The following is a 15888-nucleotide window of genomic DNA, read 5'->3' on the forward strand; positions in this document are numbered from 1 at the left end:
CCATAGCTAACGCGGTTTGCACGCCAAATCATCCTGGAGCTTCTGAAGGAGGGTTACAAGGCAGCTGGAAGAGATGCGGTGGGCCTGTGGAGGCGCAGGCAGACCTGCACAGGCTGGTCAAGCCGCGGCCAGCAGCCTGCCCCACTGCTTGCCGGTGCTTGCGGAGCATGGCCTACCGTAGTCGTCCGGGTCAGGTGTCAGCCTGGGTCAGCGGGCAAGCGTCGCAAACTGAACGGCCTGACGAGTGGCTGCCACAACCCACCAGTAAAAGCACCAAGCGACTCATAGCTATGCGGCACCAGGCACCGGGGGCTGGAGTCGCTGGAAACCCAGCCACGTGTACTGTGCTATCTGTGCACTTGTGCAGCGACTGAGCGACCAGTCGACCACCCCCACTATTCAGTAAGCCCTCCAAGCGCAGGCTGGGTTGTCTACTGGCAGGGCAACCCTGCCCCTGCCCCTGCCCACCGGCCAGCATCCATCCAGCCACCGTGTTCACCAGGTGTTGACGACACAGAGGGGCCGCAGAGATTACCGTACACAGCCGTGACCACGTCGGGTACAGCCGCCGGCTCTTGCCTCGCAAGCATTAATGGTTCGTGCCTATAACTTTCAGTTTACATACCGAGCCAATTATGGCAACTAACTACCGTACAGCACGCACACGGTAAGCATCGGCCTAAAGGCCCACCACCGCAACCAATGCTCTGGCCGCATATTATTGACGAGTGCATAGCAAGAATCAGCCCGGGAGATGAGGTAAACGCCTGCGGCCTCAGACGGGAGAGGCAAAACCACTTCCTTGTCGGTGCAGCTATCAGAGCACAGTTCGAGTCGTGTCCACATGCAAACACCCACTACAATTGCCCGGCCTGGCACAGACCAGTCACGTCGCACCACCTGACAGCTGCATTGCAAGAACGCGTACGAGGGCGCAACCCTAGAATCACGTGTACACAATATGGTGGCCTGTTGGGGGGGTTATCTCCGCATACAATACCCTCCAGATCAAGACTGAACGAGGCAGACCACAATACTCCGTGCCGGGACACGGCGTTCATAATTCAACAAGCTGAAGCGAACCCAACCGACAAGTAAATCTCATGTAACCAACATCGGCGTGACATTGCCGCAGTTCTGCTTAAAGGCGTGAACGTTGGCACCGGATGGCTCTTGCAGGTGCCCGGCCGTTAAGCCTACGGCCACAATTGGGACCGACACGACAATAACCCCGTGTCACGCACCACGTGAGCTTCCTGAGGTGACAGCACCCAAACCGCAGCCATGATACCGTGCCACCGCAGCTGGTGTGCATGCGAATGAATCCAAAGCGAACACAAACCAGCCTTGTCCATGTTCATTGCTGTTTCCAGTCATCGACATAGGAGAACAGTTCATGAGCATGCCAGCTTTTCCTGACTGCCCTGCGCTAGTTTAATTCCAGTCAAATGACCGGATCCCTATTACCGTACCGTAGTTGCTCACGGATACAACCATGAATAATTGAATGGTAAAATGCAATGATGACCATATCAAGGCTAGCTACCGCCCACCACGCACCATCTCCCGTACACGGACCAGGTCCTATCGTCCGCAGCGTCAACAACATTGCCGTTAGCACACATAACACGGTGCGCAGCAAGGGCACCTGTATCCATGCTGCAAGCATGCAAGCGGCGGCTGAGCTTTGAAAGCTTTGCTTTGGTCTGTCGCCACTTTACCACACCGTACTGTGCTTATTGAGCGATACCGCCTGCGCAGGCTGCGAGCATGGCAAGTAGCTATGCCACGAAGTGCGTTTGTCATATGCCGCGCACCCATGAATCCAGTCCACACCAAAGGGTCGTCAGTCTCCTTTCATCTCCAGCCGATCGCAGCTTGCTACCCAGTTGAGGATGCACCCGGCCACAACCCTACGCCGCGGCCGCGGCGCGAGGTGCTATTAGAACCCAGGAATGCTACGTGACGCAGAGTGCGTAGCAACCCTTCAAAACCCACGCGACGACCGCCGCCTCAGCTACGCCGCACGCACCCGCCTCCTTATGGCTCCAGCCGAAGATCCGCCCGCCACCACGCCCGCCGCAGCGGCCTCCATTGCAGACGCGCCAGCAGCACCCGCCGCGCCGTCCCCTGCTCCCGCCAGCGCACCACCCGTCACCAGCCGTCCCCCATGTCCACTTCCACTCCCACTCCCGCCAGCCCCCGCCAGCTGCTGGCTGCCGCTGCCGCCGCCCCCATCAGCGCTGCCGCCGCTGCCGTTACTCCCGCCGCCGCCGCTGCTGCGGTTGCGGCGCGCGTGCTGTGCCATAAGCATGGCGTGCAGGCCCAGGTTTGTCGCCATGGACAGCGCCGCCACCGCCAGCGCGCGGGCCCACATGGCGACGGGGCTCAGGCGCAGCCCCAGCACCGCCCACATGCGCACGTGGGTGGGGATGCGCAGCAGGAACAAGGCGGCGGCGGTGGAGGGCAGCACCTGCGTGCACAGCGTGTGGGCGGGGTGGGGTTGGGGAGCGCGTCAACACCGACACGGGAGCCCGGCTGGCCGAGGTCCTGGCCATCTCAGCCCCAGTCAAGCCCGTGGCCACCACGGTGCACCCACACACCCAGCGCACTGCCCCGCCGACGTTTCGCTAGCCCGTCAGTCCACCGCCCGACCACTGCCCGCCCGACCACTGCCCACCCGACCACTGCCCACCCGATCGCCCGCCCGCCCCACTCACTGTGATGCTGAAGCACAGCGCCAGGGCGTCGCCCACGTACACTGCGGGGCTGGCCTGGTACACCGCCACCGCAGTGGCCATCTGGAAGCCGGCCCAGCCAGCCAGCGAGGCGGAGACCACGTAGCCTGGCAGGGCGGAGGAGGGGTCACATTCGTAAATAGCTAAGAGGATGCGAAGTTGCAAAGGGGGACTGCGACATAAAGGAGGGTAACAGAGGCAGAAGGGAGGGGGGGGAGGGCGGAGGCACGCGGCGAGGCGAGGCCGGGCAGGAGGGCGCTCGCCGGCGTCACGCAGATAGCCATGGGCCCGGCAGCCTGGCAGCGATGGCCCCAGGAACACCCGTGCACGGCCCCCACACTCAACAGAGGCGTGTTTTTTTGCTGCTCGCCCCGCCCCCCACTGCGGGTGTTGCGGGTGCTGCTAGCGCCACTCACCCATGAACCTCACGACCTGCAGGTGCGGCACCAGCGCCTCCCAGCGCGCGCGCGGCAGCAGCAGCCAGGCCAGTCGGCCCACAGCGCTGGCGGTCAGCGTCTGATGTGGGGAGGGGTGGAGGGGAGGGGACCGATTGGGGTCGGGTTTGGGTGAGGCCACGCAGGGGCGCGGGGTTGTCGTGCAAAGCACGGTCGTGTGTGCACGTGAGCGAGCGGGCTAGGTAAAAGGAGGCCAGCGGACATAGGTGGGTGCTGTGGCTAGGAACCTGGCAGTGGCATGGGCGCGCACATGTCCGTGTTAAAGAGCACAAGGAAAACGTTGCGCAAAGACACATGTCCGTGTGTGCGAGCATCGGCAGGGCCTTCTGCCCACGCGACAGCATAGCCGTGGGGCAACGCCCGAGCCCCTGCCCCACCCCACGGCCCCGCCCCACGGCCACGCCTCGCACCTGCAGCATGCAGGCGTGGTGCGCGAGGAAGTCCCGCAGCGGGGCGGCGCGCCAGTGCGGCTCCTGCTGTAGGCCGCGAGCCATGATGGCAGCCATGCTCAGGAACACCATCACGTCGCTGCATGCGTGGTGCAGCAGCGTGGGGGAATGGGAGGCGCGGGGGATGAGGGTGCTTTCAGCAATCCGTGCAACTCTGGTGGGGCCGGCGCAGGAGCTGCCGCGGCGAGGCGCCTGGTGGCGCGCAGACCCGGACGGAGGCAGTGGTGGCTGGAGCTCATCGCGGAAACCGTGCCACGTGCCCCACGCACTCATGCGCCACGACCTGAGTCCACAGCCGCTTCCGCGGTTTCGGGGCCTACTCCTTGGGCGGGGGCATGCCCGATAACCCCTCTCCATCCCACCCCCCGGCTCCCGCGCTCCCCAGTCGCCACTGTGCTTACTTGACGTGGGCGTTGGCGACCGCGTGCCGGTTCATGTAGGCGACGTAGGAAGGGTCCGCCAGGTGGCGGTTGAAGGCCCTGACGAAACCGACAACCGCCGCAACCACCACCGCAACCGTCAGCGGGCGGCGCGCGGGCCTCGCGCCTCCGGCTGAAACCTGTCCAACCGTGTCGGGGCTGCCAGCGTGCACGGAGGCGACGTTCTGTCCGGCGGCGGCGGCGCCAGCTGGGGCCGTGTGCCACTGCGGCGGCGAGGGCGGCGCTTTGCCGCACACGCCGCACACCATGCTCTCCGTGCCGTCAGCGAGCTCATCGCTGCCTTCGTCGTCGGAGGGGGAGGCGGACACAGTGCCGCCGGTTGCCAGCAGCACGTCCGGCGTGCCATCCGCCGCGCCAGCCGAGCCGCCGCGGCCGTCACGGCTGCCGCCGCAACTGCCGCCGCGGCGGGCGTTGCGGCGGGCGCCGCTGCTGCTGCTCGCGCCTGCGTTGTTGCGACGGGTGCAGGTACCGCTGCCGCAAGAGTTGCAGCGCGCAAACAGCCCGCCAAGCCGGCCGGCCAGGCCGCCGCCCGCCGCGCCGCTGGCGCCTGGCACGCGCTCGCGCGCTTGCTCCTCGGACGCGGCCCGACGGCCGGCGCCTGCCGGCCGCAGCAACTGGGTCGCCGCGCCCCCGGCCTCCTGGCCACTGGCGGCCACCGGCTGCAGCTCCCGCCCCATGCCGGCGTCCGTGGCCGTCGCGGCCGCCCCCGTAGCACCGGTGCCGCTGACGAGCCTGCAACCGCCGCCGCCGCCGGCGCCGCCGCCTCCACCGCTGACGACGCCGTCAAGGCTGGCAGCGCGGGCGCCGCTGTCGTCACACGCGGCCCACATGGAGCCGCTGCTGACGCCTGCGCCGCCGCCATTGGCGGTGGCGGCGCACGCGCTGAGAGCGCACAGCCTGCCGCCGCCGGCGACGCTGCTTCCCATGCTGCTGTATAGCTGGCCGCCGTCGCTCTCGTACATACTGAACGCCCCGATCGGCGTGGCTACGTGCGTGTGGCCCTGGGTCTGCAGCAGGGTCGCTGTGTCGGGCAACGCAGTGGCAGGTGCCGTGGTGACAGAAGCCGTGCCGCCCAGGGGCAGCGTGCCGGCCGTGGCAGCTGCAACGCCAATGGTGGGCGGGTTTGGGGTGGTAGCCGGCAGCAGGCGCGGCATTGCCGAGGACTCTGTGCCGGCAGCTGCAGCAGCGGCGGCGCCGAGCAGGTGCGCCGTCGGGGCGACAAGGCTGTCTGTGCTGCCAGCCGCCGCACCTGCAACAACCCCAGCGCTAGCCGCTCCAGCCGCCCCTGCCCCTGCCCCTGCCGCTGCAGCTGCAGCTGTGGCGGAGGCGATCTGCTGTGTCGTGGCGCCCAGGGCGGTCAGGTCACGGCGCAGGCGCGCCAGCGTCAGCGGCCAGGTGGCGGGCGCCGCCGCAAACCACGCCGCCAGGCCCAGCCCCAGCTCCACCAGCTGCCGCCGCTGCCGCTCCGCCACCGCCGCCGCGGCAGCGGCATCCGCCGCGGCATTCACTGCAGCGGCAGGCTCGATCTCAGGCAGGCCCGCGGCAGCAGCGGCCGCCGCGGCGGCGGCGGCCGCGGCGGCGGCGGCGGCCGCGGCGGCCTCCGCCGCGGCGCGCGCCACTGCGGGCACATGGTGCAGGAAGGCGCCCAGGTCTGTCAGCAGGTCCTGAAAGCACGTGTTGCAGCCTGCGCCGCTGGTACCACCGCCGCCACCGCTGTAGCTGCCGCAGGCGCCGGCGCCCTCGGCGGCGGCGGGTTCCCCACAGCCGCCGCCGCAGCCGCTGCAGCCGCCCGCCAGGCAGTCGCTGAGGCCGCCGTGAATCTCGTTGGCCACCCAGGGGTCATCCAGCAGCAGCACCGGCACCGCACTGGCGGCGCCGCCGCTGGTGGCGCTGCTGCCGCCCTGCATGCGCACGTCCACCATGAGGATGGCGGGCGCGCACGGCAGCTTGTGGACCTCCAGGGAGGCCAGGGCCAGGTAGCCATCGCCCGTGCCAGTGGTGCCTGTGCCGCGCGTGCCCGTGGTGGTGGTGTCGGTGGAAGTCTCAGTGCCGGTGTCGACGGCGCCAGAGAGCAAGGCGTCGGCGGTGATGGAGACAGCGGTGAAGGTGGCGGCGGAGGCGGCCGCGGTCGGGGTGCAGGCGGCCGTGTCGGCGTCAGCGGCGGGGTCAGTGGCGCCGTCGGCGGGCAGCGGCTGCAGCTCCCAGCACACCTTGGGCGGCGAGGTGGGCAGGTAGCGGTCGTGTGAGCGCACGTGCACCTCAAACGGCCGCCTGTCGGGGCACCACACCAGCAGCGTCAGCGACAACGACATGGCGCCGCCGGAGCTGCCCAGGCTGCTGCTGCTGCTGCTGCTACTACTGTTGCCGTCCTCTACACACACGGCCGCTTCCCTGCTGCTGCCAGCTGCGGTGGCGGCAGCGGTGGGCGCCGCGGGCAGCATGGCCAGCGACTGAACAGACACCACGAACGGCGCCGGCCCGTGCGCGGCGGCGGCACCTGGCTCGGCAGCCCGGTCGGCAGCGGCGCCGCCCGAGCCCAGCTGCAGCTGCGGCGACCGCTGGCCCTGCTGCAGGCGCTGCAGCAGGCCGTCGGAGCGGGGGCGGCTGCGGCAGCGGCTGTCCGGGCCGCACAGCGCCACGCCATCCTCCGCCTCCAGCTCGCCTCCCTCGCCGCCGTACTCCGCCAGGCCTCCAAGCACGATCCCATCCCCAATGAGCACACCGCCGGCCCGCGCCCATGCACGCTCCGCATCACCTGCAGCCTCGCCCACCACCACCGCCTCAGTCGGCTGCGGCTCCGGCAGCCGCGGAAGCTGCTGGTCGCTGGCGGGCGCGCTGACGTAGCCGGACAGGTCGGCGTACGCGCTGTCGCCCTGCCCGCTGTACGACACCTCGTACGGCAGCCGCAGCGCCCGGATGATGAGGCCGATGTCCACCAGCTCAGGCAAGTCGCAGGCGACGGCTTCCGCCGCGGCCGTGGAGCCCGGGGCGTGGGCATCAAGACCGTGGCCGTGGCCGTGGGCGCCGTCAGCGCTTGCGGCGCCGTCAGCGCTTGCGGCGCCGTCAGCCGGGGCGACGCTGCTAAAGCTGTTGCCGCTGCCGCTGCCTCTGGCGCCAGTACTGCCGTCAGTGCCAGCGCTGCGGCCAGTGCTGCCGCTGCCGCCGCCGCCGCCGCCGCCGCCCAGGTCGCGCACATCCAGCACCACCTCGATGCAGCCGCGGCGCACGTACACGCCCTCCAGGTGCAGCCCCGCCGCCGCAACCACCGCCGCCACGCGTTCCCCGTACCCGGGTGGGATGTGGGTGGGGTCGGCGCCGCCGCGGATCTTGATGCGCGTGCTGGACATGCGCGTGCGGCCCACGTACACCGACAACGGCCGCGGTGTCAGGCGCTGGGAGAGGGAATGGGAGTTAGACACGTCGGCAGCCTCAGCAGCGCAGGACGCGGCGACTGCGGCCAGAGGCGCAGCCGGAGACGCGGCGATGGGCAGGGTGCCGAGGGCGGGCCGGCGCAGCGTGACCGCCTCAACCGCAGCGCCGGCCGCCGGCGGGCCGAAGCTGCCTGCGGCGGCGCGCGCAAGCAGCGCCTGACGCGACAGGGACAGCGGCAGCGGCTGCTGCGGCAGGCCCTGATCATGCGTCGGCGGCGGTGCAGGCCGAGGCGCTGCCACAGCCGCCGACACCGCGACATCGCGTGGCCGCTGCTGCGGCTGCTCCTGCAGCAGCTGCGCCCTCCGTTGGACGGCCTGCGCCAGGCTGAGCAGGCCGCCGGGTGGCAGGCGGCGTGTCAGGACCACCGGGTACGTGGACGGCTGGTCGCGGCTCTGACGCGCGTCAACGCCGGAGCTGGCGCTGCCGCGCAGTGCCCCTGCGCCACCCAGGCCGCCGGGGCTGCCGCTGCCGCCTAGCAGTACGACGGGCGGTCCCGCGGCAGCCGCCACAGCCGCCATCACGCCCTGACGTGAGCTCGGCTGCGCGGTGGGCTGCGGAGCAGGCTGGGCTGAGGCATTACTGATGTCAGCTAAGGCGGCGCCGGACGTAGAGGTTGACGAAATGCGCTGGCGCAGCCTGGTGCTCGCTTCGGTGTCTGTGACGCCCTCCGCCACACGCTCCGCCGCCGCGTCCCGCTCCTGCTCCCGCTCCAGCGCCTGCTCCCGCGTGTGCAGCCACCCCAGCTGCCAGTCCTCATCGCCACTGCCAACGTCGCCCTTCTCCGTGGCAACCTCCAGCTCTTTCTCCTTGTCCCACGCGCCGCCAGGCGTGCTGCTGCCCAGGCCACCAGCCTCGCCGCTGCCGCCCGCCAGGGCCGCTGCCGCGCTGGCCGCCGCCCCCAACGCCCCAACCGTCTCCCCGCTGCCGCGGCCCTGGCTCCGAACGCGGCTCAGGCCGCGCCCGGGCTGCGCCAGCGCGCCCGAGCCCTGCCCGCCACCGCCGCCGCCGGCCCCCATCGCCAGCGCCCGGCGGCTGGCCCTCAGCCGCACGACTTCCAGCACCAGGATTGCGGCCAGGCCCAGCGCCTCCCGCAGCATGATGCCAGGCATCTCGGACGCGGCCTCCAGGTGACCAGACCCGTGGAAGCGGGCGCACAGGGCGGCCAGGGCCAGCATCGCTACCCCGGCATATGCGCACTCAAGGCGCAGGCCGCTCTGAGGCAGGGAAGTGGGAGGCGGTGGGAGCGGGATGTTTGATATGGGAACTGGGTTGAGTTCTGGACCAGCCACGGGACGCCCCCCTCCCCGCAATTCGCCGCTGCGCCCTACCGGGAACACGATGTTGGAGATGAGGTCCCAGCAGAACATGTGACGCAGGTACCAGAAGGCCGAGGCGCTGGGCAGCTCGGCCGGCGCCAGCAGCGAGCGCCGCAGCAGGTGCCCCACCGCGCACAGCCGCTGGCTGGAGGCCAGGATTCGGTCCATGCGGTGGTGCGGGTCCACGCGCAGCGTGGCGTGGAGCAGCGCCAGCGCGAGGCGCGCCGCGACAAAGTGGAAGCCGATAGAGATCCAGACGGCGCTCCCTGCGGGCGCGACGGGGAGGTGACCAGGGGGTGCCCGGAGGGGTGGCAAAACCCGCCAGCCCGTGCGGCGGCACCCTTACCTTGAAGAGAGAAGACCGCGTGGTATGTTGGCACAATTGTGGTCAGAATGTGGTATGAGCGCCCCAGCGGGCCCCAGTGACAGGGGAACTTTTTCGCGTAGCCGAGCGGAGTAGGCAGAGCCCCCAACAAAAAGCTCGGCGTGACCACATCTCCACAGTATGGACGTAGTAGCGAATTCAAAATTAACGTCGCGAGGTGCAACGTGGTGGCTATACTTATTACTCGTGCGAGGGCAACGCGGCGGTCCGGCGCCATGGCCGCGGGCGCCATCAAATTCTGAATCAGATTTCTTCTGCCTATGCTGTAGACTCAGGCTACTGAAAACCAGGTAATGCGCTCGGCTGGCGGTAATCCTGGCGTTGTTGTCCTGCAAGCTCAGATTCACACTCCGGTTTTGCCATTCGCTTATCAGATATATTGACCGCTTGTAGATAGGGCTTGCTGTGGCCGATTGGGGTGTGGGGAAGTGTCATTAATCAGGTCATTAATTGTTGCCTCGAGTCAAAATTCAGCTCACACACCCACCCAGCAAACAGTGTGAACGATTTGTTGTACTGGTCGAGCGTGAGTTTAGGTTTGACAGGGCTCCGACACCCTTCCGCCCTTCAGTGTTTTGGCACATGGGGGCCCTGGTTGTCCGCATTATTCCCGGGTGCGGACTGCCGGATCCTCCCGCCCACCTGTTTCCCCCCCCCCCGTCTTTGCCCCTTCTACCCTGATATTCCATGCAGGTGCTATGCAGCTCGGACCAGGGTGGGTTATCGAGATCCGGTAATGGGCCGCCCGTAGTGGCTTCGTGCTGAGTCCCCTGCCGACTCCTGCTGTCTACCCCCTCAACCCCCATCTTTGTGCTTGCTAGCCTCCTAGTACTTGCATGTGCAACGCAGCTTAGGTAAGATGGATGGTGAAGAACTGAAGATTCGGTGGCGAGCCTAGGTGTTGGGTTGGGAACTCGGCATGCCGTTTAAGGGGTTCGACAGGTCTGAGCCCTGAGCTGCGACGCCAGAATCCCGCCGGCATCTGTTCAGATTCACACTGCTGCAGGCGGAAGTAAGGTCAGCCGCTCAGTGCTGATGCACTGGCGGGGTCTCGTCACTCTCAAGGCCATAGTCTGGGCCCCTGTCGCTGGCCGAGGTGCCTGTGTTGAGGTCCAGGGGCAGATATCGCTCGCGACTCGCGTCGTTGGTTACAAGTCCTCTTGTAACCAATGCATTCTGTGCTGTGGCATGCCGGGGCCCCTGACGTCTTTCTTTCACTGGGGCGTTGGGCCATTGAACGGTGAAGGCGGAGGCGGAGGCGGAGGCGGAGGCGGAGGCGGAGGCGGAGGCGGAGGCGGAGGCGGAGGCGGAGGCGGAGGCGGAGGCGGAGGCGGAGGCGGAGGCGGAGGCGGAGGCGGAGGCGGAGGCGGAGGCGGAGGCGGAGGCGGAGGCGGAGGCGGAGGCGGAGGCGGAGGCGGAGCCTTTACAAGCTTCCGTTACATGCTTTGGGCAGTGGTCTGGGCTGCAGTGACTCGCTCTGATATCCTCCATGGTATGTACCGTTTCCGTTAAACCCACCACAGCCCAAGGTGCAGCCCAACACACATGGGGTTTGGTTCCCGTAATTGGTAAGCCAGGGTTCTGTGCGCGGTCAGGGGTGCGTACTATGGGTGTGCACGGTATGGAAGTCAGGTTGGCACAGCACACACGCCGCGTGTTGAGTGCTGAGGCCCTGCAGCAGCGCAAGCGCCAGCGTGAGGCGGGCACCCCACAGCCCTGCTACTCGGTGTTGTACCAAATGCAGATGCGTTGATCACACGAAGGGCCTGCTCCTGCTGAAGGGCCGGTAAGAGGCGGACAGAGCACTGATAGGATTACCTGTTCGCCCGCACTGCCCGAGTACAGCAGTAGGCCCTAGCTCGCCATAACGCGGCTGACACTGGCTGACGCGGCTGGGGCGGAGTATGCGTGGGGCATGACGGCGGCACGCATCCGTGCCCCGCGCGAAGGGTGCGGGTAAGGTCATGTGGACATGAAGGGTATGGAGCCACCCAAGAAGCAGGACCGGCACCTCTGCACAAGTCGGTGGTCCTTGAAAGGTAGGTGGGTGGCGCCTTGGAGGATAACATGCAGCTGCTGTCACTGCTTGTGCTCACGCTTGCTGTTCTTCTGTGTCAGCCTCCAGGCCTATCCAACGTGACTGTGCTCGCTGGCTTACTCGGCTTCGCATGGTTTGTCTGAAAAGCATTCTCGATAGCAGATGGGCAAATAGTGTGGTCCGCACACCGCCTCCGCTATGGCAGGCGGTATAGGGACGCGGGGGCACTGCTGTCGCGAGGTGTGCCTCCATGCATTCTGTGATTCTGCTCAGGGAAAACCCCTTGTGAAACGCGCGTAGCCCAGACGACCCTGCGCAGTCCATACCCAGTCTATTTCCAGCGCTGCGAGCGGCAGCAGCAGAGGTGGCGGCAGGTGCCGCCGCCGGCGCTGCCGCTGCAGCTGCTGTGCAGCAGGGCGAAGGCGGTCTTGTCACTGGCCGCTCCGTGAAGATGGGGCGCGGCGCCTGGACGGGGGGGAGGCTGAGGTCCCCGAAGATGAAAAGGCCGCGGGCTGTCTTGAATGACGCTTGGCGCCGTGGCCACGAACGCGCAATGCCGTAATACGTCACAGTGTGCCATAACGTGCCACGTGCGGTAAAGTTGTCATGCGCCTAGTGACGATGCAGGTGCTACCCTAAGCAACTCACCGCGGCTCTCTGATTGTCACCTACGAAATTGGGCCCACGCGGTCCTAACGCTCGCGGGGTGACGCTTGCGTGTCGAAGCTCTGCGCTTTCAGGTCGCCTGACATCAAGTAGCCCTCTATCATTTTCAACGTTCTGGATGTAAAGAGTTACGTTTAAGGAAGTTGTTTAGGCGCGTGCCTAGCCCCTCGCATTCTCATGTCGCGTTCTACCGGCATGCGTGCCCCAGGACTGACGTTCACGAAGAGTTTGAATGGGTTACACGGTCCCAAACGAGCCCAATTGTGCCTTCACATTGTCTATTATCAATTGCCAATTTTCATCAAGGATCCTCGCGTAGTGACTACGGTGCGACCGACTGCGCAGCCCCGACTGCGCAGCCCGCCTGTGTGGACGGGGGTACTGATCAATAGTGAATTTAAGCGATGTAACCGTGGTCTAAAGTGTTTATCATTTAAGGAGTCGCCGAGGCGGGAACTAGCTCTGACGTGGACATAACCCACAAGTTACGGCGGCACTCCAGGTAAACTACGTGCTTGCGGGGTCGCATAATGATTCAAAGCTACTTGGGTGGTCATTAGTCACCTCGGGAAGTGCTGCTGGGCAAGTCTGCGCGCGGCAGGCATCCCGCCGCTGACAATCGCACACTACGTTAGTTTTTCGGTCGCCCTTCACCACGCAACTGCGTGGCTGTGTGGATGTATGATGAAGCACACCGAGAGGATTTGCGGCCGTTTATTTCTTGTGCTGCGAATTCGCACCTCGTGTGCCCTTACTTCTCAGGGTACATCCGTCCCTGTGTTCACTACCCCGCAGACTCACACGGCGCTTGTGCCTACTGCAATCGCACGAGTGGTGCTTCAGTGGATCGTTGTACTGTCCGAGTAGGCCTCCATCGACTGGGCAGCTAAAACCACGCGCACAGCAGCACTCTGCGAGAGTGCGAGCGCGAAGTAAGCTCACCCATAGCTCACTGCTGACCAGACAGATGGAGGTGCAAGGAGCTCTGGGGAAGCGCACCCGAACAGACAACAATTGCGGCTGGGGCGCTGAGTACAAACAGCAGCCTTTGCAACGACGCGCGTCGGCGGCGTACGGTGCTGCGGCCACACAGCAGGCGGCGTCCGCGGACTGGGCGCCCTGGCCTGGCACGCCCGAGCACAGGCCTTCGGGCTACGATGCGGGCGAGATTCTCGATGAGCCAGCGCTGGCGCCTGTTATTGCTGTCGTGCCCGCCGACGCCGAAGGGCTGCGCGCGCTCATAACCGCGCGGAACGCGGCCCTACACGCCCGCCTGCATGACGCTGACCGGCGGTTTCAGGAGGGGATGCGGCTGTGGAGCCAGCGGCGGCTCTGGCATCGGTCCTGCTGTGCCAGCCGACGCAGCAGCAGCGGATGTGCTGGCAGCAGCACCCTGCTTATGACCCTGCTTCCGGCAGCCGCAGCGGCACAGGGTGTGAGCTCCATCGCTGCGCCCCCAGCCGCTGCTGCTGCCCAGCCTCCGCACACGCCCTCGCCCGGCGTGCCTGCAATCAGCCTGGCGGCACTGGTGGCCAGCGGTACACCCGCCACGCACTGCGGCGCAGCATGCAAGGTGGCACCGCATTCGGGTTGCAGGACAGTCGCCTCTGCTTTCCCCTCCAGCAGTGCTTGGGAGCCCCGCCGACGCACCTGCTTGGCCGACGCACAGCACGAGTTTCAGCAAACCCACAGCACAGCGGCCTCCGCCCCCAGCACTGCTGGTGGCGCCGCCGCCGCCGCCGCCGGCCGGCCCATGGCGGGTGCCATGAATACCATCCGGGCAGCGCCTGTGGTCTTCGTTGGATTGGTGAGCCAGCTGCTGCGGCTGTGCCCCCGCACCACACGTCGGCTGGCGGCGCACATATGGCACCGGGTGGAGCACAGGCTGCGGCAACAGGTTCTTCAGGTCGCGGAAGCACATGCAGCAGCGGCGGCAAGGGCTGCAGCAGGACGGCTAACAGCTACCCAGCAGCAGTCGCGGCAGAACCCCGCGGGGGCGAAAGTGCATGCGGCGACGGAAGCTGCTGCTGGAGCAGGGGCCGTCAGCGAGGGCGCCAGGGCTGCTTCGTACACTGCTGGCTTGGCTTCCTGCTGCCGCGCCACAGCGGCAGCGCGAGTGATGGAGATGGAGCCGGTTGCAGAGCTGGCGCCAGCCCACGCTGACCACGAGGATGGTGCCATGGGAGCCACCACCAGCCGTGCGCCGTCACAGCCCGCCGCGCACCTTAACAAGCCCGGCTCCTGTTCCGCGGCCCTGCTGGCGCCGCAGCAGCGAGTGCTGCCGCTGGTGCCGACGCGCGTGTATGCGGTGGCGGCCGTGTGGGTCGCGGCCAAGGTCATGGAGACGCGTGAGGAGTTGCCCAGCATGACGACGCTGGCGGCCATTGCGCGCAGCAGCCCCGGGGTGCTGTCGGAGGCTGAGCTGCGCATCCTGCAGTGGTGCGACTGGGCGCCCATGGCGGGCTTTGAGCCCGTTGTCTGAAGTCCCGGGCGCCACTGCTTATGGTGGCGGGTCTGAGTTCTGGGTTACCATACATAATGAGTCGGTGTCATGGTTGCCAAGGGGGTGGGAAACACGAAGGGGAGGGACCCTGGAAAGTACTGGTCATTTTGCTTACTAAGGCTGGGGAATGTACTGTCGATTGGCGTCGTCCATGGCAGCGCACTAATAGGTTTGGTATGTGGGCTAAGCCCATGACGAACTGCGCAGAAGGCCGGCGAGCGCCCATGAGTGCTCAAAAGCCAAGATGGTGGGATATGCATTGGGGATTCAAGTGTAGTAGCGCGTGCGTGGCGGTTCCTCCTGCAGTCCATGCATGAAGCCCGCATGGCCGCATGGCAAAACAGTGCATGCACGGTTCTAGAGAAGGATCGACCCGGAGGACTACTGCCTTGCTATAGAACTACACGACAGGGCCTGACGACTATGGAACATACAGCAGTGCCCTGTCTTACTTTTATCGCGGCAGGGGGAGCTGCGAATGCAGTGCGCGCACCACAACCTGCAGCGATGGTCCCTGATCTCGAGCACATGAAGTAAGCACTGAAGGAACTGAATGGGATAGCTTGGGATGCGGGGGCAGGGGTGCGGAGGGGCGCTGTGTGTCAAGAACAATGTCATCCGCATTGAGGGTGAGCGAGAGCAATGCTTGGAGCACTGGCGTTCGTGTGACTGCATTTGCTATTTTGCTGCATGCTGTGTACATAGTTGTTGAAGCCAGCGCGACACGCTGCTGTTGCACGCCTTGATCGATGTGCGGTACTGCTTAGCTTGCATATGGCTGCGGCTGGAGTGACCTGCTGACGCTGAGTAGGGGCATGCGGCATGCAGCTTTCAACCATCATGGACTCCCCGCCGCGCCACAAAGTATGGGCTTAACGAAGATGATTTTACTAAACGAATGCGCACAATGCCAGAGGAGGCTGGCAGAGCTAGCAGGCAGCACAGGGGACATTAGCGCAAAATGCGGGGGACTGACGGGGGTACGTAACATGCCGGTTTGCACGCTTTGAACCGGCCATGTGACCGGCTGCAGTAATTAGGACAGCTGCGTTTCCTCGCTTGTTGTACATACGGAGAACCGCATATCGTAGGAGGCGGGCTGTTGTGGGCATCACTGGGTCCTGCGCATCCTGCAGTGGTGCGACTGGGCGCCCATGGCGGGCTTTGAGCCCGTTGTCTGAAGTCCCGGGCGCCACTGCTTATGGTGGCGGGTCTGAGTTCTGGGTTACCATACATGGCCGGCTCTAAAAGCAAGCTGGGAAGCAGGCGGTTATTCATGGCGGCGAGGCTGTACACTGACTGACTGAGACCGAGCGTATGCACGCTTACGATATACCTGTGGGCGGACGCATGGCAGTTTGCGCGGGGCTTAGAAAGGCTTTGCTCTCCTGCGTCGGGGCCTTAACCCAGGCTTGCGGGCGTGTAAGTTGCAAGCAGTCATCCCTCCAAGCATGGGAGGTACGTCC

The 15888-nt window shown here is 66.1% G+C and overlaps 2 protein-coding genes across 2 annotated transcripts; one reads left to right on the forward strand and one right to left on the reverse strand.

Moving 5' to 3' along the window:
• Nucleotides 1–41: 41 nt before the first annotated feature.
• Nucleotides 42–9678, reverse strand: CHLRE_06g289200v5 (uncharacterized protein). The gene is made up of 7 exons (XM_043063394.1): nt 9177–9678; nt 8843–9096; nt 4044–8728; nt 3604–3721; nt 3155–3254; nt 2721–2845; nt 42–2473 (listed from the first exon to the last, which is right to left on the reverse strand). The coding sequence occupies exons 3-7, from the start codon at nt 8687–8689 to the stop codon at nt 2018–2020; spliced, it is 5445 nt and encodes a 1814-aa protein (XP_042924100.1). The 5' UTR covers nt 8690–8728; nt 8843–9096; nt 9177–9678; the 3' UTR covers nt 42–2017.
• Nucleotides 9679–11928: 2250 nt separating this feature from the next.
• On the forward strand, nt 11929–15860 carry CHLRE_06g289300v5 (uncharacterized protein). The gene is made up of 3 exons (XM_043063395.1): nt 11929–12421; nt 12715–12729; nt 12883–15860. Exon 3 carries the CDS (start codon nt 12887–12889, stop codon nt 14399–14401), a length of 1515 nt encoding a protein of 504 aa, XP_042924101.1. The 5' UTR covers nt 11929–12421; nt 12715–12729; nt 12883–12886; the 3' UTR covers nt 14402–15860.
• The last annotated feature ends 28 nt before the right edge of the window (nt 15861–15888 follow it).

Source organism: Chlamydomonas reinhardtii, chromosome 6 (assembly GCF_000002595.2).
Source record: "Chlamydomonas reinhardtii strain CC-503 cw92 mt+ chromosome 6, whole genome shotgun sequence".
Classification (NCBI taxonomy): Eukaryota; Viridiplantae; Chlorophyta; class Chlorophyceae; order Chlamydomonadales; family Chlamydomonadaceae; genus Chlamydomonas; species Chlamydomonas reinhardtii.